Raw genomic sequence first — 25,001 nt, forward strand, 5'->3', positions numbered from 1 at the left:
ATATTGTCATGGCAACAATAGCTTTCATCAAAATGGCGGACGGCAGGATAGAAAACAACTCTTCAAAGAAATTACAAAAATAGTTATTTTTCCTTTATTAAACTCTTATAAAGCGATGTCAGGATCAAAAGGAATAGAGATGGAACCTCCTATGCATTTGCAGAGGCCTTCTTCTGCCCGTTCACAGGATATTTCGCATGTTTTAGCGAGTGTTTTTAGAGAGGTATTTACACGAGATGTCGTAGGAGAACAGACTGTAAAACACCTTACTACGTCTCGTAGTGGAGAGGAAGGATACCACGATAAATACGTTCGGCAGCTAGAAGAGGTATGAAGGATAGCTTGAAGAATTATTTTAAATGAATAACGCGCATTATTTCCCTATTTTACTAGACTGTACATGTTAGTCTACTGTATCAGCTGTGTTTTATTTTTGAGAATTAAACATTAGAGCTGTAAATGCTCTTAGTAATTATGCCAATGCAAAATAAATAAATATGGCATGAAGTAACGGTCATATATCAGCTTTAGCTTAGCCATTTTTTAATAACAAAGTATTGATTTTTTGTGGGATATTATATTCAAGATACAAGAGAAGCGTGAGAAATGTCACAGAGAAGCAGATATGTTGGAGGCACACATCATGCAGGCACAAGCCTCAGCCATGGCCGCTGATGAGAGAGATTTACAAAAAGCACTTGGCCAATGTGAACAGTATCCAAATTTAGGACTTCCCCCAGGTAAGAAAGACCATTTAACCGTACATACTCATACAGTATATTAAAGTCAAGCGACTTGTGTGCATAAAATAGCAGATGGCATGGAATTTGATGACTTTAAACATTTCTCAAACCATTGAAATTCGGCGAGTGGCATGCTCAACTGGAAATAGCAGCAGTAGTCATGTTTTATGCTTGCTAGTAGTTTGTTTTATGGTCGGCAGAATTTTTCATTGTTTTTTCCAGGCCAGTCAAATTTGAGGTATTGCCTGGACACACAACTCCTAAGGAAGTTTAACCTTATTGTCCCAGAAGACTTTACATCAAATGGTCAAACAGAAGCTAAACCACCACAAGGTAATGTATGTACACTGTAAGATTCCTATTACACTGTGCTGTACACTGTTTTTTTGTGGGGGGGGGGGGGGGGGGGGGGAGGAGGAGGTGGAGACTAAAGTAGATTTTATGGGTGCACAACAGCAAAACTTTAAGCTTCTTACTTATAACCATTTACATTCTGTAGTTTGGGATGTTAATCACTGCTGTAGTGGTGATTATGAGGTTTGCCAAAGAGGAAGTAAAACCTAATTTTTTTGCCCAGAATTTTGTCTTTAAATAACCCACATGAAAAATCCCTCTTGCCTTCAGTGAATGATAATTGTGAAATATTTTTATGATAAGAATTTCCCTGTGTCAATACCTTGAGTTTTTCACACTCATAAACAATTTTGGATTAATGTTCTAACTTCTAAAATATCCCAATTTTTCAGCTGATGAGATACCAAGTTATGCTCGGTGTACTACATCCTCACATCAAAGATACCGAAAAACACCCCCATTAACAGATTACCTGGATGACAGGGTGACATCATCTCTAGGGTATCCATTTACAGTAGCATCTAAACCAGCTACTGCTGAAAGAAAGACCAGAGAAATATCTACCCCTGCTACTGTGAGTTTGACCAGTACCTCTGATATACATACTCTGGTGTGCATGGCTAATGAAGAAATAGAAAACACGCTCATGTGCTGTGTGCTGTGTTATAAAGCACAGCGGATGTGTAGCAGAGTGCTTCTCAACACTTCTCAACTCTAGCGTTATACCAATCCCCAAGTGCTTCATAACTCCATACAGCACAGCAAGCAAGTTTTTTATTCCTATTGTAAAATAAAAATTTGAATAACTGTTATTTTAGATAGGAATGACGCTACTAAAAGTGTGCACGTGCGCTGTGTGCTCTCATAAAGCACACGCTTATGACCAATCAGAACGCGAGATTAGTAACAGTTATTTTATAATTTCTTTTATAATTGGTTATTGCATGTATTATAATCGATTGGTCAAAAATTTTCTTGTCTTTGACCATTTGTTTATCCTTCTTACACCGATGCCATGAAAACATTCAAGCATTATTTATTGATGACATTAATCAATTTCTATCCAAATTGGAAATTCAAGAGGGGTGGGGTGGAGGGGGGGGGAGGGGAGGCGGGCTCAAAAATAATTCCCTCCTCAGTGGGGTATGGATATCTTCTTGAAACTGTACACAATCTTTTTTTTCAAGTAATTATATTTAATATGTACATATACATTATATGTACCATAGTATATGTATAATTATTGTAATTGTATGTGTCTGTCTGTATTTTTTATCTTACCAATTTTTTGACTGTCTAATAGACCCACACTAAAATCAGTAAGGCAATATGGAAGAACTCAATGAAGCCATCCCAAAGGCAAATTGAAAGGGAAGATTTAAAGAAATTAAAGAGTAAAGCAGAATACAAAAGAAATCCTAGATTTGTACCACCCTTAACAGCAGACCTTATCCAAGAAAAAAGCAAAGCCAAAGAAGTGAAGGAAAGGTATGTATAGTGTACACTGTACTAGTAAACTGTTGCAATGAATTTACAGTGCCTCTTAAACTAAGAAAAACCCCAGAATCTTTGTTGTCAGTCATGAAGTAATAAGCTTTTAATTTGCTGCACAACTATCAAGTGAAGTAATTTCCATGACATGACATAAGTTTGTGCCCTTGAAATCAATTATGTTTTCCGACAATAGCATGGAAACAAAGATATTACTGTATTAACACAATAAAATAAAATAAATAATATTATAATATTCCTATTTTTTGCAAATGGCAAATTTTATGATTGAGAAATACTGTTAAGTAATGCATTGTGAGTTTGCACACTCATTTATTTGTCTAATTACTTCTCTTCAATTAATAGTGCTACAGGTTCATCACAAGTGGTATTTATTGCTACCCCTAGTCCTGTGGTATTCTCAGAATATAAAGTAGGAGAAGTTTACGAGGTACTAAATAAATAAATAAAAGATAGGTGCATTATGCTAATGGTCTGCATCTCATTGCTAGCCAGGGCTAAGAATAAAGGCTGCTCAATGCGGGACAGACATAGGCCTTTTCTAATAAGTTCGATAAATGCATGGTCTAGCTTTGGTACAAACAACACCAATATACAAGGCATGATGGACGAAAGATGTTTGTACTGCACCAAAGCTAGACCACAATGAACGATGTTTGTTATCTCAGAAAAGGCATATGATGACTGCCCACACTGGATTATCAACATGTGACCAGTCAACAGGACCATCCAAAGAGGGGTGTGGCTGGACGAGTGCCACAAGTGGACAGTTAATTTTAGCCCTCCTTAGTGTAGAAATATGAAAAAAAAATTATGTACTAAATTTTTTTATTTAATTTTTATTAATTTTACATATAAATTAAATCACTAAAGAAAATATTTTATTTGTTTGACAGCTGATGGTTGAGTTGAAAAATGTGACTTCATCCAGTCGGCAAATTAGAATTGTTCCTCCTTCAACAAAGTACTTTTCTATTGGTTTGGGTAAGTCATCTTTTTTTGATACATGTATATGGTCCATTCAAAAGAATGAATGAAGGAATGAATGAAATAATGAATCAATAAAGTAATGAATGAATGGAATTAAGGGAATTAATTAGCGAATTGAATGAAAAAACAAATAAATGAATGAAAGCATGATTAATAGAATGAATAATGAGAATGAAAGAATGAAGGAATAAATGGGTGGATGAATGAAAGAAAAGATGAATGAATGAAAAAATGAATAAATAGATGAGGATTAATCATATTTTTTTGTGAAAAGGTTTTTGTTACATGTATTTTTTATTATGCATTTTTAGGGTGTTTCCCAGGTGAAAGTGGAGTGGTAGCTCCTGGCATGAGTTGTGTCTATCCAATCAGGTTTTCACCAGACTCTTTAGCTGATTATGATGATACTATTAAGGTACATAATGAATTTTACATGATTTAAATTTCTTATGCTATTACCTACAAGTAGAGGCCAAAATTTCTTTATTTTGATTGGCTAATTAAAGCAGGGCATGAATATTTTCTTAGGCCTTCTTGTGGGTAATGGAGGTTTTCTGTGAAGAGTATATCTTATAAAAGTTTTTTTTTATGAATGGCATATCATAAATCTTATTTATGGATGTTTTTACTAGTAAAGAGTAATTCTATCAATATAATAATATATTTTGTAGGTTAAAACTCAAATAGATCCTCCGATGGCTATTTCTCTGCAAGGCAGAAGACATCCACCACAATTATCCTGTAAGTCTTGTAAATAAATAGCTAAACATCAGTATGTATCATAACCTTGAAAGTAATGCAATATTTTTTTCTATTTTTTTCATGCCTTTTAATAGTGTTTTTGGTTTGTGCATAATTTTTTTAGATTTTAGACCACGTGTCATTAGTATAGTTCTTTATAATTTTTTTGCGTGATAAGACCTGGTTAGCTCAGTTGGTAAGAGCATCGGTCTGCTGTGCAAGGAGGTTGTGGTTCAAGCTTGAATTAAAATAACTAAAGAGAAGGTGCTACCTTTGTAATTACATCTGCAAATGGTTAGACCTTCACATGGCTTGGATAATCACGTTAATGGCGGTCCTGTCCCTAATTAACCAGAGATGTTAAAAGAAGACTGCAAGCTTATCAGTTAAAAAAAAAAAAACACCATCAAGTGGTATCCTCTATAAACAAAGTTAATTTTTATTATAATATGGATAGGATGCAAACAATTACAAAGCAACTTTACCAATCTGAAAGAAGGGAATTACACTGCTCTGAAATAATGGGGAAAAATTATGCCCAAGCTGTGAAAGTGGTCTATTGTTTTTCTCTTTCTTTGAAATATGGTATGAGTTAAGTGCAATATTCATTTTTAGTGTCTAGTGTCCTTGACTGTGGCCACACCCTTGTTGGAGGTAAAAAGGCTGTACATTTCACTTGTACCAACCAGGGAGGAGAGGGGCAGTTTTTTCTTATGAGTAAATCTGACTGGCCTACAACCTATTCTAAGGTAAATTGATCATCTATGTATTGTATATATGTATCGCGAGACGAGTCTATCGTATCGTGAGACAAGTTTATCGTATTGTGAGTCTAGAATCATTAATCGATTGGTATACTAATCGGCTAGATGTTTAATGTTTACATGTATAGCACTGTTTAGTCAGTAAAAAAGCTTCACTTGTATGTATACTTACACACACATTGAAAGATAATATTTAATTCTCCCAATGACATTCATTGCACATACTGTAGCCTACTTCAACGTTCAATAACAGACCTTTTTTTCAAGGTTGTGTGCGCATCCAAGTTCTTTAAATTTGGATGCGCACGCAACCTTGAGAAAACGGTCTATTTGCGTCACATATCATAAAATTTGTACAACACTGAGTACGCTTGTATATTTTTATGGAGAACCCGGAGAAAAACCTTGTGATAGGGGAGAGAACAAAACATCAAACAAACTCAACCTACATAAGAGGGTCAACCCACGACGTCAACCTTCGGCAGCGCATTATTCCTCACATACGGTCAATGTCATTAACGTTGTCCACCGAAAAAAGACATTTACACATTTACACATTTAGACTAAAAGATATATCACGTGTTTCATTATGTATTCTTTGCCTCGTGTGCGTCAGCCTGAACCTTAAATGTAAAATTCAACACGTGAATCGAAAATCTAGAATGCCCTGACCATTTAGTGAGGATTTAAGATGGAGAATGGTATTTCAGCATTTGTTTTATTCCAGAACCTTCGAGGAAACACGTGATATTTCTTTTAGTCTAAACGTCTAAATGTGTAAATGTCTTTTTTTGGTGGACAACGTTAATGGCATTGACTGTATATCATCAGTTTTACCACGGCCTACACTCAGGCTGACCTCGTAGCTCAGATGGAAGAGCATTAAGATTACTTATCCAAGTGGAAAGAAGCAAAAGAGGCTGTCATATATTAATGATATAAATGATATTTTTTTGATAAGAGCAGTATGAAATTAATCAGTATTAATATATTGATAATTTGATTTGTTTTTTAGTGGAGTCTAGATAACCCTGGGTTCTTAGATATTGCCCCTTTTGAAGTCAAACCAGCAATGTTTGAATTGAAGAGTGGAGAGACCATCGATCTAGAGGTAGGAAATCAAACTATGTATAATCCCCATTATAATCCCCCTTTTCTCTCTCTTTCCTATACCGGGCTTCCTGAGTTGGAAGAGTTTTGACCGAGCGGAACAAAAACCCTAGCGAGTAGCCTGCGGAGGAGGCTAAATCCCAATCTCTATTCTAGTACGTCACATCAATGACTGCTTCTAACGATATACATTGCTTTCTCAGTTATTTATATCGCAAGTAATGAAAGTGCGTTCTGCTTCTCCTAACACTTCTCTCGTTTTTTTGGCCAATCCTCTCCCGCGCGCTTTATTTAACAAATACGAAACAGCTTTTTCCGTGCTCCGTTCAGTAATAAAGCACGCATGAAGTGACGTAAGCACGAAAGAGAAGCACGAGCCGTAGGAGGGTTTTGTTTTCGACCACAATCAGCGCGTACGTACTGTAATTTTACACAGCACGTGCGCGTGTTTTGTATCTTTGCTAAGACGCTTCTGATACTATGACTGACACGGCGCGGAATTGACAATATCTGTTAAACCAATCAAAGCTAGAACTTTATAGATATGACCGTTGCAATAAAAGTTTGGATTTTTTAGGTGACTTTCTGCCCGTCTGCCGCTAAGTTCTTTAAGAAAGAGATGATCATGGTATGCGATAATTGCCATATAAAAGTGCTGACTGTAGAAGGTAAGTTTTTATTAAGATATAAATTGTATCCCAATGAAGTACAGTAAACAATGCTCTAAGATTTCCCAGTTTAAATCTAATTTCTTTTGGAGCTTTACAATGCATGGAATTTGATATTTTACATTTTTTCCTTATATAATATTTTTATCATTTTTTTCAATACTTCGCTTTTAAATGTTTCACAACTCCATCACTATAGTGAAGAAGCAGCCTATTATAATATCATTTTAGTACAAGTGTGAGTACATTTCATATCGAAGGTTGTTGATTCTTCAGGTACTGGACAGACGGCAGGGATAGAGTTTGTATCCATCAGTGGTGGTACTAGTAAGCATGATATTGGCGAGCTAAAAGACGTTTCTTCGCAGTTTCTCGTTCGTTTTGATGATCAAAACCCCAAAACCCACACAGCAAAGGAACTTACTATCAAAAATACCACGTAAGAAAATCATCGTTTTGATAGCTTTTTTTCTTGTCATGTTTTTTTTTGTAGACTGAACTCATGAGTCGGTTCTACTTCGCTCTCTGTAGGATTTTTTTCTTTATTAGTTGAGCGACCACCAAGCACAAACGAGCGAAAACTACATTACGCCCAAGTGGATTTGGTCCATTCCACTTCGGTTGGAATGTCTTGCTGGCGTTGACGTGTTGATGAATAGGAATAATATTTTCGCTTTTCTTTCTCCAGGAACGTTGCCTTACCATTCCGTTGGAAGTTATTCAAACCTTTCTTCCCTTGCCAACAAACTGACGAGTTAGGAGTATCCACTAGTCAGCAGTTGTCTTCTCGTGTACATCGTACTGCAGACGCACAAGGGGTGTTCAGTATTGCTCCTAACATGGGCACATTGCCTCCCTACGAGAATGTTCATTTCTCACTGGAATATCTACCTAAAGAGGTACCGGAAGTCATACTTTTTGATTCGTCTTATGACGTATTTCCGTCCAATCAATATTTTGATGAAGTAGCGTGCAATCCAAGAATATGTTTTCGATCATTAAAAAATCTTATTTTTTTTGCAAAATTTTTGCATCAAATCACTAAATATACATATTAAAATAAAACCCGTAGAAAAAAAGTTGCAAATTCGGCGTAAATGTTTGTTTACGATCCGAAAAATCCAGTTAATTGAAGTCCAGTCCAATCCAGCTACGCACGGTTCCGGATTTTCCAAAATACTTTTTTTCTCATAATTCATGATTTAGAACCGAAATCAAAATTTTAGAAGTTGGACATGCCTTTACTATACAAAACGATTATTCTCACCCTTATAAAAGCTGAAAATTCGAGCTTTTTTTTTTTTGCGATCCAAGATCCTGGTCTACTTCTTTGATCAACACGATTCCGGATTTTCCAAAATAAAAACAAAAGGAAGATGATATTTAGAAATAGATAAGAACTGCTGTTGACGTTACCGTGGGCGAGCGTGCACAAACACCTGCGCGCCACATTTTTTATCGCTGTAGCCATCCAATCAAAACGCGCCTTCTTTGTAGCAATATTACATGGTCAAAAATTGATAATTTTTTATTGTCAGATTGGCTCGTTTCACAGTGTTGCTCATCTTGTATTGGAGGAGATTCCTGTCCATGGTCAGGAGAATGCTACATCTGTGTCACGTGATGTGACGGCCATAGAGGTTGAAGTCAAGGCAAACAGCCAGGTAAATTTCTATAGGGCAAAACCACAAAAAAAACCTCGGAAATCATATGCACATATGTAATAACAATGACTTCTATCGCTCTTACTAGCGTAGTATGTCAAAGTTAGCTTTCGACACAAAATTTAATTAATTCATACGGGAATCCTTTGGATTTGGCAGGGAAAAGGTACATTCCCCCCCCCCCCTCCCCCTGTAATCGAGACCTCGCTACGACCCTGATCGAGTCCTGACAACTGCATATCAAACTTCTCGTTGTCTGGACGCTCGTTTTCCAATTCAAACCACGTGACATTCCTTTGAATAGTGTTTCTTGGTTTATTGTTAACACTTAAGAAGAAATATAAATACGGATATAACTTAAACAAGGAGACAATACACAAGGGAATGGCACATGGTCTGGAATTGGAAAGCATCACGCTAAGGCTGAAGATGTCTTAGACCTTTTCGAGAAATTCCCAATCCAGCTAAGATTCCATCTTTTTTTTGTCTTGCAAAATTAACTGCATTGGGAATGTGCTAAAGTATTCATGAAAATGGTACTCCAGGGGACATACTGAGTAGGGAAGAGAATGGTTATAGCTATTCTTTTCCTACTCCAACATTCTGCATTTCAATGCTTTACTAACTTTTAATTTAATCATTTTCCCCCAGCCATTCCATGTGCAGGTCAACCCGGGTACCCTTACTATCCCAGGAACCCTTTTGATGGCGACTAGTTATACCTACAAATTCAAGGTAAGTGATAAAATATGTGCCTCTAAAAAAATTCAAAGACTGTAAAGTTTCTGCCAATTAGGTACCTTGTAATAATGTTTCTGTGTGCCAAATTAAGAAGGAGTTACAAAAAAAAGATTATTTCGAAAAGTGAGTTGATAAATAGAGGTTATCGCCTTTAGGCGAGCCAAAAAATACAAGTGACGAGTAAAAATGCGCAGCCATATCAGGTGCTTAACGGACTGATAAGCTGCTTATCATTTAATTCAGCAAAGAAATGCTCAAACTCTCTTTAAACCCTATCGTACCCAGCGCGAGCAGGTGAGAAGTGCTTATACGGTCTTATATCAGGCATGTTCTTTTTCCATATCACTCACGTTCTTTGCAGAATTAAATGATAAAGTGTTTTTCTGGCCTCTGTTTGATCATTATTTGGCATCATCTCTTCAGGCCCATAATCATAGTGTTTCAGATGTACAAGTAGAATGGCAGGATATGAGTACTGATGAATGTACCATCAACATACAACCACAGTCCACTGTCATTGGTAAGTTAACTTCCAGAACTCTGCACAAGGATTCATTTCCTAACGTAAGTGTTACTGATTTTTCTTTTCTTTACAGCAGCCAATCAGCCAAGAGAATTTAGCGTTTCAATAACTAGTCACGTGCCTGGTGTTCTGGACCAGACATTGTTTTGTCACGTGGATTACTCGTCATCCCCTGTCTATCTTCACGTCAGGGCTTCCTTTGAGGTAGGTATTTTTGTGAAAAAAATGTAAAGAAATAAGTCTAAATTTCGTAAGTAAATTCATCTGTTTAACCGTAAATTTTGTGACATCAGGTCTCGGGATAGTAAAAATCCTTCCCCAGAACGCTTGCTCAAACGAGCGGAACATTCCATTCCCAATGTCTAACAGAGCCAATAGAATTTATTGGCAACCAATCACGCGACAGTGATTTCATTAAAGAAACTTTCTTCCCCACTAAATTGCTCGTTCTTCGAGGCTTTTGTTTGTATTTGAATTTATTCCAAGTTTATATGGAAATCAAAATACCAAAATACGCCTGCAAAGAAGGTTAGTCTCGGGAAGAAAAGTTGTGAGACATAATGAACAAGCGCACGAACGAGAAAAGCGACGGACAGACGAACAAACGAAGAAAAATGAATGAAACACTAAGATTAAAACAAGTTTTCATCATTGAGAAAATATAACTTTGATCTGAAGCAGAATTCGTATGATGAAAATAATCACGGTGATATAACAATCCGCCTATATACCAAAGCTGCACTATATTATCTATATTTATCCCAAACTGATTTAACTATGTTCATTTGAAATGGGACAACATTGGTTTTCGTTCCAGGGACCAGAGGTTACCATGGATACCCTTGATCTTGACTTTGGTCTAGTCCGCCTCGGTGAGAGTGCATCCAGGGAGATTTCAGTTACTAACAAGTCTAATATTACGGCTGAATGGAGCATGCAAGAGTGTGTTGACTGTATATCTGATGGCAAGGATCAGAAGTGTAATGTGAGTATATAGTAGCTCCAAGGAGATCATATGTTGAGTTAATGAAAAAATGTGGACAAAGATTATGTTACAAGGGGGCAAGGGGGGGGGGGAAGTAGATGGAACGGGAGGAAAGGAAGAAAGAAGGAAGGAAGGAAGGAAGGAAGGAAGGAAGGAAGGAAGGAAGGAAGGAAGGAAGGAAGGAAGGAAGGAAGGAAGGAAGGAAGGAAGGAAGGAAGGAAGGAAGGAAGGAAGGAAGGAAGGAAGGAAGGAAAAAGGAATACCAATACCCGTTTCAATATTATCTTGTAAATAACTTTGAAAAATTATGGTAATAAAGCTAAATCAATCACTTAAGGATGGAAGGGATGGAGGGAGGAAGGAAGGAAGGAAGGAAGGAAGGAAGGATGGAAGGAAGGGAGGAAGGAAGGGGGGGAGGAAGGAATGAACAAAGAGATAAGTCAATCATCGAGAAAAAAAAAAAAAAGAGAAATCCCAAATGAATAAATTTTGTAGCATTAATGGTCTTCTGCACTGTTTAGTTAATAGTATACAAGCTCATTGTTTTCAAAAAGGCATACTTTTTTAATATCATAAAATCAAGATTTTGACTTTGACTTTTTTTCACAGAATTCTAGCAGCGGTCTCACCTCAGAGTTTGATTTTGTCCCGACCACTGGTTCACTAGGCGCAGGTGAAAGCGCCGTTGTGTCTGTTACCTTTAGACCAACTCACTGTCGAAGAGTTAGAACCGTATTTCAATGTCAAGAGAAAATTGGGAAAACAAAGTAAGTCTCTTCATACTGGTGGAAAATTAGCGAGCAAACCAGTTTAAACTGCATTAGGTGTAGCTTGAGCATTGTGTAATAAAAAAACTGATAGGAAGTTAGATTCTTCCTTACAGTCCCTCTATTCCGACGGTTTGGAGTACTAATGGTCGAAACGTCAGTAAAAGATGCGTTTTTATTACACGATGTTTGTAAAACATAAAGATTCAAAAATTCCGTTTAGTCTCGGTTCGCCAATTCCAGATCTCCGGCCGACAACGCTATTTTAAATTGGGTGTATACGCCTATTTCAAAAAACGTTGTCGGTCGGAAATCTGAAATCTGGTAATTGTTTTGTGATTTTATTTAGTAGTTCGCATAATGTTATATGTAAATATGCCTACTTTGAGCGATAACCTGTGCTAACGAGTGTCTTTTTATTTTTTAACGAGAAAACACTTAGTCCCCACAATTCCACTCGGTCTTAGATTTTAGGTGTATTAGATTTTAGATCAATTTTTTCTCGAATTTTCAGGTTTTAAATGAATATTTATAATCTTAATATACAGCAATAACATGCCCAACCTCTAAAATTTGATTTATGTGTCTAGTTTCTGAATTTTAAGAGTTTCTTTATTTTGGAAAATCCGGAACCGTGCATGAATGGAATGGACTGGACTTCGGTTAAGTGGATCGTGGATCGCATAATAGATTTTTACACAGCATTCGCAGCTTTTATTCTATAATTTCTTATTTTAATATTCTTATCTCGTAATTTTTGCTGAAAATTTGCAAAACAATCAAATTTTAAAAATTTTGTTTCCATAATTGAAAACATGATATTGGATCTTAAAAAACGTGGGTTCTTGTCTGGCCATCAACCATTTTTAGAGCAAATACTGAAAAACAATAATAGGTGTTTATCAGAATGTCATAATTTTCACAAGGAAATGATTTTGCTAGATTGTACAAAAATCTGGCAATACTTTGTTTAACACCTTAACAACAAAAACTGTTCAAAGGCTATTCGGCACCGTGACCGTGCTTCTCGCCTTTCATTTCTCACTCACTCGAAATATGGGTAATCATGGATGATGTAGCGGTAGACGTGCACTAATCTCACCTAAAATCTTGAATACGATTACTGGACTTGTCGTTGGGTGTCTTTCTTGATTTGAGGATTTTCCTGTTTTTTTACCTCTCCACGAAACCCAACATGTTAAATTCCATTTCGAAGGAATTAACTAGAGTAGCAATCACCTCTAACCAATGCGACCTGGGTTCGTGTCCCACCAGGCTCGCTGTTGGATGTGAGTAGAGTTGCTTGTTGGTTCTCTCCTATGCTTCAAGGGTTTTCTGGGTTCTCCTTTCCTCCCTCCGCAAAATCAACTTCTAAATCCCATTTGGAATTTCAGTGGATGAAGAGCCACTCTGTGGAAATACCACTGCTAAATCCTATTTCTTTATTTATTAGTTTGTTTGTTTGTTTGTAATGTTTAATAAACGAGCAGGAGTGTTTTATCGGGTATAAAACACGAGGTGTAGCCGAGTAGTTTTAGACCCGATAAAACACTCCTGCTCGTTTATTAAACATCACTTAGAAAACTCATGATGTATGTTCTCATAGTGTACCGAATTCTTTACGAAATGAAAGAAGTTTGATAGAGAAAATCCAAGTTCAAGTTTATGCAAATGAAGACAAATCTATATCAGATATAAAACCTCCTTCATGGTCATGATTTCTATTTTGTTTCCTTCATGAATTATTAATGCGTTTTCTAAATTTATTTATTCTTTCTTTATTTGTTTGTTTGTTTATTTGTATGTTTGTTTGTTTGTTTAATTATTCGATTAGTGAGTTAGATCTGTTCTTGACGTACCACTTCTACTTATCTCTAATAGTTTTATTGATCTATTTATTCCAGTTATCTCTCAGTGTTCTCGGAGGTGCAGTCTCCTCTAGTATGCCTGCTCTCATCTAGTTTATATATAGAGAATGTCTACCTGGATGTACCAGTATCCAGAACTATCACCTTACAAAACCAAACTCTACTGACTTCCGAATTCTGTTGGAATGAGGTAAGGCTTTCTCATAAGCGAAAACCTGAGAGCATCAAAGGTCCTTTTACTGTATGTAATTTTCATGAGATTATGAGAGAGCAACTATTTCACATCCATTAAAAGGACATTTTTTTATAATTGAAAACGTTGCGAGCTTCAAAGGTCCTTTCAATGGATGTGATCTTCATGAGACTATGAGGGAGCGAGTATTTCACATCCCGTGGAAGGACCTTTTTTATAATTGAAAAGCTGCGAGCTTCAAAGGTCCTTTCAGTGGATGTGATCTTCATGAGACTATGAGGGAGCGAGTATTTCACATCCAGTGGAAGGACCTTTTTTATAATTGAAAAGTTGCGAGCTTCAAAGGTCCTTTCAAACATGAGACTATGAGGAAGCGACTATTTCACATCCATTAAAAGGACCTTTTTCATAATTGAAAGGTTGCGAGCTTCAAAGGTCCTTTCAATGGATGTGATCTTCATGAAAATATGAGGGAGCGAGTATTTCACATCCCGTGGAAGGACCTTTTTTATAATTGAAAAGTTGCGAGCTTCAAAGGTCCTTTCAATGGATGTGATCTTCATGAGACTATGAGCAAGCGAGTATTTCACATCCAGTGGAAGGACCTTTTTTATAATTGAAAAGTTGCGAGCTTCAAAGATCCTTTCAATGGATGTGATTTTCATGAGACTATGAGGAAGCGACTATTTCACATCCATTAAAAGGACCTTTTTCATAATTAAAAGGTTGCGAGCTTCAAAGGTCCTTTCAATGGATGTAATATTCATGAGACTATGAGCAAGCGACTATTTCACATCCAGTGGAAGGACCTTTTTATAATTGAAAAGTTGCGAGCTTCAAAGGTCCTTTCAAACATGAGACTATGAGGAAGCGACTATTTCACATACATTAAAAAGAGCTTTTTCATAATTGAAAGGTTGCGAGCTTCAAAGGTCCTTTCAATGGATGTGATCTTCATGAGACTATGAGGGAGCGAGTATTTCACATCCCGTGGAAGGACCTTTTTCATAATTAAAAGGTTGCGAGCTTCAAAGGTCCTTTCAATGGATGTAATATTCATGAGACTATGAGGGAGCGACTATTTCGCATCCATTAAAAGGACCTTTTTCATAATCGAAAAAGTTGCGAGCTTCAAAGGTCCTTTCAATGGATGTAATCTTCATGAGACCACGATAGAGCGACCATTCACATCCTCGGGGAGGAAACAGAAGACACAAAAACGAATGACCGTATTTAAGAGTATCCTTTTTTCAAATGACCGTATTTAAGAGTATCCTTTTTTCAAATGACCGTATCTAAGAGTATCCTTTTTTCAAATGACCGTATTTAAGAGTATCCTTTTTTCAAATGACCGTATCTAAGAGTATCCTTTTTTCAAATGGCCGTATTTAAGAGTATCCTTTTTTTCAATTGACCGTATTTAAGAGTATCCTTTTTTCAAATGGCCGTATTTAAGAGTATCCTTTTTTGAAATGACCGTATTTAAGAGTATCCTTTTTTCAAATGACCGTATTTAAGGATATCCTTTTTTCAAATGACCGTATTGCACTTAGTCTCATACGCAGCCGCTATTAGAGTAGTCACGCAAGGTAGTCACTATTTAGGGGAGAGAGCGCTGCGTGACGTCACTAATAGCAGCTGCATAGGAGACTACATAGCACTGTGCCAACATAATTAGTAATGGGGGGACCAGTGCCCCCTCTATTAACTATAATGCCAATAGACCCCTTGCATGTGACGTCAAAGCAGCTCCATCTGGGGACAAAGCAAAAGAATTACAATCTCTTGAGAATAGTGGAGCCTATTGTTTTGTCCCCCAGATTGAGCTGCATTCCAAAGTGCTGCAAGGGGCCAATAAGCCAAATCGGAGTTCTCACCTTCTTTTGTTTAATTAAGGACAAAAGAAGGTTTTAAACAATAGAAGGTGAGAAATTCGGAGTAAAATCGCATGCGCACTGAAAACGCTTCTTAAACTTCGATTTAGCTTATTGTGAATACGCTGTTACGCACTATTTCTAAACCCAACTGAAATCTAATTAGAAATAACTGAATGACGTTCCAATATCGTTGTTCCAGATAATTTGCAATAAAGACAGTGATTACAGCGTTACATTTGAACCATCTCGTGGAGTATTACAGCCAAGAGAGGCGTTAGACGTGCGAGTCACACTGACTGGTCACCGTAAGGTAGGTATAAATAGCTCACCAATGGCCCTAGATATATGACAACTATAACTAGTTGACGAAATTTATTAGAAAAAAAGGGTTTAGACTGATCCATTTTTTAGAGTTTTTGTTCCTAGCATGGCAGTGGGGGGTGGCATAGGATCTAGTTTTTCATAGTTCTGAAGCTGTAGAAAAATAATGAAACAAGGTGTAATTTGATGGAGGCTAGGCAGAGTAAAGCTTGTCTTGCATATTTTGTTTATATGTTAGTACAGAGACACAAGCGGCGTTCAATATTGTTTTCTTGAAAAAAAGAAAGACTGCGCAAGGGTGTCATAGTCAGCCAATCAGCGTGCACGTTGTAAAAATGTTTGATTACTTTTCTTATTGAACGAACCAATATAAAACCTAAGCACTTGTCGTACTCTGAATGTAACTTGGACAATACATTATTCTACTTTAGGGACTCGTCGAGAGTTTGACAACGTCATGTCACGTGACTGGCATGGACAAGCCGATTTGGTTGGGGATCAGTGCTGACGTCAAAGGATTGAACGTCACCTTTGAAATGCCAAAGATTCTTGATCATCACACGTAAGTCTGATCTTTTTTTTTACTTATCATATCGTTTATTAATAGAATAAATGGGAGAAAAATACGGGCTGCATTTTTAGACTCGTGCTCCCGGCCAGAAGCCTGGGGCACGAGTAATTACCCTGTCAGCTATACAACAGCTATACTGGGGTGGAAATTTGAATCTTGAATCGCAAGAAAAGAAGAAAAAAAAGTCCTTGAAATTTTTGCTTTTGAAAGGGTGTGGATAATCTATGTATATATATAAAACATACCCAACCTTTAAAATTTGATTCATGCGTCTAGATTCCGAGTCTTGAGAGATTTTTATTTTTGGAAAATCAGGAACCGTGCATTAGTGGAATGGACTGGACTTCGGTTAACTGGATCGTGCGGATCGTAAAACGTTTTTTACACCGAATTTGCAACTTTTGTTCTATAATTTTTATTTTAATATTATGAATAGTATTTTTTTGGCGAAATCTTGAAAAAAGGTATATTTTTTTATAATTGAAAAACATGTTGGATCTTGGATCTCAAAAAAAATTCCTTTATTGTATGACCATCCACTTACAGTCAACACCTTAGTACTTTTATGTGTCACCAAAGTCTATCTCACATGTTATCTGATTCAGGCCTGATGAGATCAAGACAGCAAACATAGACAGCTCTAGTACTAACATGATAGAGTTCGGCAAGATGTTCCTAGGAGAAGAGCGTAAAGCTACAGTAGTAATGACTAATACTACTGCTATCCGTGCTCGGTTCAGTGTGCACGTGAATCACTTTACTGCTGCTAAGCCACCCACTCCACCTGAAGGTACTTGTAGGCTTATTAGCCTTTCCGAGTTTGAGGAAAAAACCGGGTCGAGTTGGCAGTGCAATGCATTTTGGGGCTGTTTTAGTGGACGAAATAGACGTCATCACGGAAATATGTCCCCTTAAACAGTAGGACAATACACTGCAATGCCAACTCCATTTATTTTCCCCCTTAAACTCGGAATGGCTAATATCTGTAAACATTTGTTCGAAGTTGAGTCTTTTTGCCATCAATAGAGTCTTTGCACCATCACGTGATAGCAGCCATGACAGGAGGCAGGAATAATTGATTCTCGTCTAATCTGGTTTACATGAGAAAGAAGTCAATTTCCCAGGGGAAAAACACTATTGTCGTGCTCCCTGTCATGGCTGCCAACATGTGATGGTGCAAAGCCTCTATATTAAATCCCCACATAAAAAGAAACACCTAAACAGAAATGACTATTGAGTACAGTTTGACCAGTGAGAATAGAATACTGAAGGCCTTTAGATCCGACGATTACGACGAGTACAAGGGATAAGCGCGAGGGATATTTCTTTCTCGTAACATGGTGAAAGTAGGAAGATTAAGATTCCCGTTTTCCTTACCGCAAACGGCAAACATGACCACGTTTTCATTGTTTCCCTACATTTCACTTTACCTTTTGCAAACCTTTTCGACAAAGACACGTATTCTTATTTTTATCTACTACTTGGAGATTTTTGCGATTCCTTTTCACTGATTTTAAAGAATTTTTTAATGGTCAACTGACGTTTCACGTTTGCCGTAAACGAGGATCTTAAACTCTCCAGTAACAAAAAGACGGCGAACGCAGTATATCTACCAACAACCAACCATAATTATACTCTTACTCGTACTTGTCGTCGGATCTAAAAGTTGTTCTACCGAAGATTTAGGGCTCTATCACATGTACACTAGCATTGGATTTGGAACCAGATCGGAGCAGTAAATAGTATAGGAACTATCTAAACAATTATAAATTTGTATCTTTTTTTTACAATTCCTTCGTTTGCTATTTCAGGCCAACCACAGAAAAGAGAGTAAGTAAAAAAATTCTTGGTTTGATAGGGCAATTTTTATGTAGTAAGCCAGTAAAGTATTTATTATCATAAGCGCTCGTTTGATCAAACAGTACGAATTTTTATTTCTTTTGTCGTACAGTGGACGTAGACCTCAAGGCCTGTTAACACGTACACCAAACATCGCTAATCCACTCAGTAAGACCGCCACCAAGGCTTATGCAGGTCAGACCAACACTATTCAATAAAAAATTATTAATGTTATTCCTCTTTATATGTCTATATCTATATTGCTCTTTCCTATTGTATAGGAGTAGGTGTACTTTATGAGATCACGCAGCCCCCGAGCGCACTTTTGCGCGCTCTTTGCTGTTTTAAAGCATCCCTATTTCTCAATCTTATCTGTGCGAATATGGTCTCATTTTTTCTTTCAATTTCGTTAGACCAAGTGTCAGCTTGTCTTCGTGATGGGCGTGGAGCTGCCTTCGTTCCTTCCCCTTCCAGTGGTGAATTACTCCCCTTTGGTTACCAAGTAATAGAAATAACAGCGTATAATGATATGTGGGGTGACTATAGAGATTTACTGATCTGTATGGTAAGTATCGCAATGCAGATTTCTTTATATGACTTTTTCCAAGTCCCGCTCGCTCAGGAACTCTCTTTTACCGAAACCATCGGAAAGCTGTCGAAAGTGCGCTTCCCGGAACTTGACCAAGAAAGTCTACCGCTTCTGACTCAAGACTTGTACCTAATTCCCTAGCGTTTTTTATTATGCTATAGAAACTGGGTCGAGTTGGCATTGCAGTGGCTGATGGGACTGTTGTAGGGATATTTTTTAAAAGATGACGTCTATTTCGTCCTCTAACAGTCCCACAATGCACTGTCATGCTAACTTTGAACCAGTGTTTTCCCTCCAGCTTGGAATGGGTATTAGGATAGTAATATCGGATTCTTTATTGATGTATGGCGTACTTGTTTAACTTTAGGTTGAAGGTCTTGATCCAGTATATATACCTATCCAAATGAGCGTGTCAGGGTGTCCCTTGAACTTCCAGATGATGAAGGATCAGTCACCGGTACTCCGGTAGGATATTAGGTTGAAGGTCTTGAAGAATTAGATGCTTTTTTTATTGTTTTCCGTTGTGTTGACGGAAGAAACTCAATTAGCCCCCCCCCCCCCCTCAAATTTTGGCTGGATCCGGCCTTTTAAACCCTATGAATCAGAGGTCCTTTTAGCTCAATACCTAACCCAACCCCCCTTCCACATCCTGCTTACCGACGGATCGGCATTCATATTTCTTGGATTTGAACCTGGGACGACCCAATATTGCCATAGCTGAAGTTATAGACCGTTTCTTAAGGTTGCGCGCGCATCCAAATTTAAGTAACTGGACGAGCCACGATACCAGAACAGGAGCTTTATAATGAGAATTATCATACATATCTATTATTTATTTTTTAATTCTATAAGTATTCATAGAATTGATTATTTTCCTCTAAACTGGCTTCTAAATTTTACTGGAATTTGCGTTGTTCAATTTTGTGGCCCGTCAAGTTGGATGCGCACGCAACCTTGAGAAAACGATCTATTGAATATTTCTGCGTTATTTTATTCATATTCAGGTTCGGAACACACGTGTCTGGTGCTACGCCTGTCACGAGGTCTCTTAGAGTGAACAACACCAGTCCGTTTGGTGAGTTACCAATACTTGATTCATCGTCAAATCTTCAATTTTTTCAATATCGTAAAACAGTTCTGGGCTGATCAAAACCACTGGGCACGAAAAATATACAGATGGAATAGGCCCTTTTTAGCTCAGTAATCACGTGCTGATTAATTGATCTGAGAGCAAATGAATGAACATCTTGATTCCCATGGGTGAAATGTACTGGTGAGCAAACAAACTTTCTACAACCTGTTTCGAGAGATCGTAATAAAACTGCATTTCGTGACTCACTGGTTACACATCGTTTCATTCAGTTCTTTACAAGTAGCTAAAAAGAACCACCAATTTAAAATAAAATAAAAATTTTGCTAGGGCCTATTGGAGAGCATCGCCGGTTGGGTCTTACAACGGAAGGAAAGAACTGGAGAACTAAGAGAAAAGCCCTCAAAACAAAGAACAAACCCTGATTTTCCTTAATTATTCCTCTCCAGATATTCGACTTGACTGGAGCACGCTCAACATTGAAGACGACGATGATCAGCTTCTAGACATGTTGGTCTCCTATGGTCAAGCTCTACCGGTCTTTAATGACAAGGGTGAAGAACTCCTTCCACCGCCACCCTTATGTGACTTCCCTTGTTTTATGCCACCATTCATTCAAGTGAAGCTACTAGAACATGAGGGAATCAGGTCTGATGATCTTTTCCAAGTCCTACCAAGCCAACAGGTATGATAATAATAACTGTACATACTAGGGAACAGGAAGTATAGCTCAAATCCTTTAAGAAACCACGCAATCCTATTTGTTTAATCCTTCTTTCTTGTCTGAAGGTAATTCCGGCTAAAGGCCATGCAAACATGACTGTGACCTTCAAACCAAACACCACGAATCCCGCGGGACAAACGTGTACTTCATTTGCTGCAGGATACATGAGTCTGGATGGACCGGTAAGCTTTATTTGACACATTTCCCTATTGCTTTTTGTCATGTTTCCTTTCCACCCGGTCAAGCCGAACCCTTTCATTTTTGGTGAAAACCAGTCGATAGATTTTAGAAAGTAACGCTTCCGCTCCATTTGCCTTCCAATCTGTCTGTCAGTCTGTTTTGCCTTCGTTCCCACCTCAAGTATACCACTGTCGATGATCGCTCCATCAAGCAAAATTGGTTTATCCTCGGTCAACAGACTGCAAAAAGTAGTCATCCTTCGAATAGTCCCCTTCACAGTTCCCTGCATCATCTTGAAAGGTAGCCATGCCTTTGCATCGAAGTGAGACTAACGGTGAGCTTGCAATGATAGAGACATGTGAATAATTGTCCAAGGTGTTAAAAAAGGTCTCTAGCATTGCGAGCTCACCATTCGTCTCCCTTCGATGCAAAAGCACGGCTACCTTTCAAGATGATGCAGGGAACTGTGAAGGGGACTATTCGAAGGATGACTACTTTTTGAAGTCTGTTGACCGAGGATAAACCAATTTTGCTTGATGGAGCGATCATCAAGCGATTCATCATCCTGTGAAAGGAACTATTCTGCACCACTTTGTCTCTCTTTTTCTATCTTTCCACCTCAAGCTACCGAGAATTTCTTTAGCGGTTCCCACCGTTTGACTTCTGTGTTATCAAACAGGTTCGACCCCCGCCTTTCTTGAGCAAGTATATTATATCTACCTGTCACTCAGCTAGTTTCGTTATTGGTAATTTATCTTGTTGTTCTGCAGAACATCGATATACCAGGGCGTGTAACTCGCAGTCAAGGCATGGATATGACGCCTTTCCGTCTAGATATTACAGCCACTATTCTTCCAGCACTGTAAGTCATGCATTTACTTTGATAAGGCTTGACATGGCTTTGACAACTTGACATTGGACTTGCTGTAATGTTTTTTTTTTACATCGGTGTAATCTATATGTATATATATATTTTTCCAGTTTATCTGTGGAAATGGAGGAAGATGAAGGTTGTGATTTCATTGCAACAGCAAGTAACTTGGTATGAACTATTTGCTATGCATTTCCTAATCATGTATTAGCCTTTCCGAGGTTGATGAAAAAAAAAAAAAAAAAATGGGTGGAGTTGGCATTGTGGGGCTTGACGCCAGACGCCAGACGCCATCTTGGAACCAGTATGTTCCCTAAATCAGCTCCGGAATGGCTAATAGAGGTTTTGTACCATCACCTGATCATGACGGCAGCCATGTTAGATGGCAGGAACAATACAATTGTTTTACATAAGACAGAATTCAATTCATGATGCAAAACCTGATAAAACGTTTATTTTCATTGGAAAAGAGACATTTCGCTAGACCACAATGCATTCTTCATATCAAATTCAAAAGGCCTGTGATAAATGTTTTATCTACAAAGACCTTGCATTTAATAGCTGATCGTTCTCAGATGATCAGAAGTAATATAGAATTGATATATTAATCTTCTCTTGGATTTATGTTGACAGCTTAATGGCGACTTCACCAAAATCCATCGTTTCATCCTGTCAAATACCTCGGAGACACCGCTGGCTCTAAATATCGCAGTCGATGCACCATTCAAGGTGATGTCAACTGAGCCACCGCCGTCTGCCAAATCCACTCGATCCCAGGCTAACGGTTTAACGATTATTAAACCCGGCAAGAACATACAGGTGAGTAAGGTGTGACAATGTGTCAATGTGGCAACAGCTTATCTCAAATCACAGCAATTTCCTTTCTGGCATGACCCTAAATACTCCATTTTACAGTTCCGTCCAGTGACCACGAATAATAAGCCGAGGCTGGAGTTGCCGCGTATGATAAAAGAGTATAGTTTTGCTATGCGAGGAAACTCCATCCTCGACATGAAAATATTATTCGTGGTCACTGAACTGAACTGTAAAAAGGAGTAGGTGGCACAAGGATTCAGCAACGTTTTTTTGTCGTTTTCAGGTCAAAATTGGTTTCTGTTTAACCAAGGAATTGTTGTCCAGAGTCGATGAGTTGCCAGTTAATAAAGAACAAGAAGATGGTAGTCTTTTGACAGTAAAAGAGAATGGGGATCGAAAACTGTTTTTTAATCGTAAGCTTGTCGTAGAGTTTTCCAATAAGTCTACTCAGGTGAGTAACTGAAGGTGAAAATGCTACTTTACTGTGTCTCATGGAATAATGGCATAACCAGTAATACCAATAATAACATTAATATCTACATCTTTAGGTCATTCCACTCACCGCATCGGTTTCAGTACCAACTCTTCGCCTGTCCAAGCAGGAGCTTGACTTTGGTACTTGTCTCGTTGGACAAGAGAAAGAAATGCAAGTAGTACTAACGAACCCAACAGAATCATCGTCTGAATGGGTTGCAGTAAAAGGTACGTTTCTCCACACAGAGGTGGATCTAAGATTTTGAGCTCCTGGGTTAAGGTTTCGTGAAGGTGTAGAGACACCTTCCCCTAGAAAACATTCAGGTTTTTTAGGGATTCTATAGTCAGAGGGTCTACTCGAGGAACAAATATTGCACATGCTGCAAGTGCAGGTTTCTGGAAGATCTAGAGACATGGTTTCCTAGAAAATGTTCAGAACTTACTAGGATTTTAAGGCGGTGAGTTTGCCTTATACAGAGGCGTAGGCCCTTCGTGACAACAAAATGGCGGCTTTTTAGAATTCGTAAAATTAAAACGTAAAATCTTATGTATTTTCAGTGGCTCAAACAAAATGGCGGATTTTTAAATTTGGGCCTCCCCCTTCGGAAAATCCTGGGTACGCCCCTGTTAGAAACAAATGTTGCATGTACTGATCTGTTTCCACTACACCAGGGGCTATGTTAGTGTTCTTACCGAAACAGCAACTTGGAAAAAATGGAATTATACCTCCTAGTTTCCTGGGCTTTTCTTTGAATTGAGTCTAATGAATTCTATTTTATTTTTGCAGATCCTCGTTGTCCTCAAGTCAGTCGTGATGTCTTTACTGTAACACCATCAAACGGTCTACTAGAAGCGTATGTCAACCATGTGGCAAAGAATAAAGTATTAATCAGGGTCACTTTCGTGGCAAGGTAAAGACTGCCTGCAATCCCCCCTGTCATAAAGGTTCCTCTATCTGTATCTTATCTTTTCCACTGCTCGCAACTGTAGACGGCGAGCGGTTCCCGATGATGGAAGAATGGATTTCATTTCTTTTCCGCCTCAATTGTTTTGGGATTTTCTTTCAACATCTCTTCTATGTTTGATTGTTCGTTTGTTGTTTTTTCTTTTTGTTCGTTCGTTCGTTCGTTCGTTCGTTTGTTCGTTCGTTCGTTATTGTTTTTTTGTCTTTAATAAACGTGTTGAATATGATATATGTTTGTTTGTGTGTCCGCAAATTATTTAACAGTTGCCTTGTATGTGTTTTAGAAATTTTGTAATCTCGATCCTCGATCCCAACTCTTTAACGAGCAAAAACCGAAATCTGGATTAAAAAATTAATAAATCCACAATTCACTGCATTTGCAGGATCCGCAAAACCGTTAACACTTTACTCTGAATCCGAAATAAATTATTTGCTAATTATGAAATTATTAGTTATTACCTATCCCCCCCCCCCTCTCCTATGATTTCAGCATGAATAACTACGACTTGGAATAGTATACGAGGTCGCACTTATATTTTTGTTGCACTCCTAACATTCTTTATCTTTTGATACGCCAGACATAACGTGGAGTACGAATGTGTATTGATATTTAAAGGAAGACTCCACGAAGAAGAACAACATGTGGTGCTAAAAGGACGTGGTTCTTACGACGGCAGACATGAGAACCTGGTCAATGTCGTCACTCAGTTTTAAATGACCCTAAATTTGCATCAAGAGGTCCGCGCTTTTGCTCTAAATACATGATCAAGGGGTCAAAAATTGGGATCATGGGTTGTCAAATTTACTATTTTCCGTGAAGAAAAAAATCTTTCTTTTTGGTGAATGCACAACGAGTTTCGACAATTGTATATACATTATAATTGTACATTAATAATTGAACAGACTTTGTTTCCTATCTGCTGAGACTGAACACGAAATAAATAAATTTTGTTGTCTAATTCAGTGTATTTTAAAGGAGAGCAATATCTTATGTTTATGTGTACAAGAATGCATACCTCAAAAACGGAAGTTTCGCTTTTGGAAGTTATTTATTGAAAACTT

The 25,001-nt window shown here is 37.8% G+C and overlaps 1 protein-coding gene across 2 annotated transcripts; it reads left to right on the forward strand.

Moving 5' to 3' along the window:
• The first annotated feature begins 34 nt into the window (after positions 1-34).
• Positions 35-24,898, forward strand: LOC116300996 (deleted in lung and esophageal cancer protein 1). Of its 2 annotated transcripts, none has more exons than XM_089027581.1 (38): positions 35-328; positions 587-740; positions 966-1,076; positions 1,490-1,671; positions 2,401-2,585; positions 2,955-3,039; positions 3,506-3,593; positions 3,911-4,014; positions 4,271-4,340; positions 4,956-5,089; positions 6,120-6,215; positions 6,792-6,882; positions 7,159-7,321; positions 7,571-7,781; positions 8,421-8,546; positions 9,198-9,281; positions 9,711-9,807; positions 9,884-10,014; positions 10,628-10,795; positions 11,405-11,562; positions 13,467-13,620; positions 15,700-15,810; positions 16,253-16,383; positions 16,998-17,182; positions 18,204-18,222; positions 18,344-18,426; positions 18,645-18,796; positions 19,188-19,285; positions 19,825-19,895; positions 20,360-20,595; positions 20,700-20,816; positions 21,585-21,676; positions 21,796-21,856; positions 22,319-22,504; positions 22,785-22,952; positions 23,050-23,203; positions 23,763-23,886; positions 24,518-24,898. In XM_089027581.1, exons 1-38 carry the CDS (start codon positions 116-118, stop codon positions 24,651-24,653), a joined length of 4,929 nt encoding a protein of 1,642 aa, XP_088883707.1. In that variant the 5' UTR covers positions 35-115; the 3' UTR covers positions 24,654-24,898. The 2 variants fall into 2 exon arrangements, with proteins under 2 accessions (XP_088883707.1, XP_088883708.1); XM_089027582.1 differs by having other exon boundaries at positions 9,887-10,014.
• The last annotated feature ends 103 nt before the right edge of the window (positions 24,899-25,001 follow it).

Source organism: Actinia tenebrosa, unplaced genomic scaffold (assembly GCF_029948245.1).
Source record: "Actinia tenebrosa isolate PJP-AT-01 unplaced genomic scaffold, QUT_ActTen_1.0 PGA_scaffold11__36_contigs__length_13525064, whole genome shotgun sequence".
NCBI lineage: Eukaryota > Metazoa > Cnidaria > Anthozoa > Actiniaria > Actiniidae > Actinia > Actinia tenebrosa.

Excerpts from the sequence above, each read along its gene's own strand:
- LOC116300996 (XM_089027581.1), top strand. The coding sequence starts at position 116 with ATGTCAGGATCAAAAGGAATAGAGATGGAACCTCCTATGCATTTGCAG. Across the intron at positions 1,077-1,489 it reads AGAAGCTAAACCACCACAAG|CTGATGAGATACCAAGTTAT; the intron begins GTAATGTATGTA and ends CCAATTTTTCAG. Across the intron at positions 18,427-18,644 it reads CGCCACCAAGGCTTATGCAG|ACCAAGTGTCAGCTTGTCTT; the intron begins GTCAGACCAACA and ends CAATTTCGTTAG.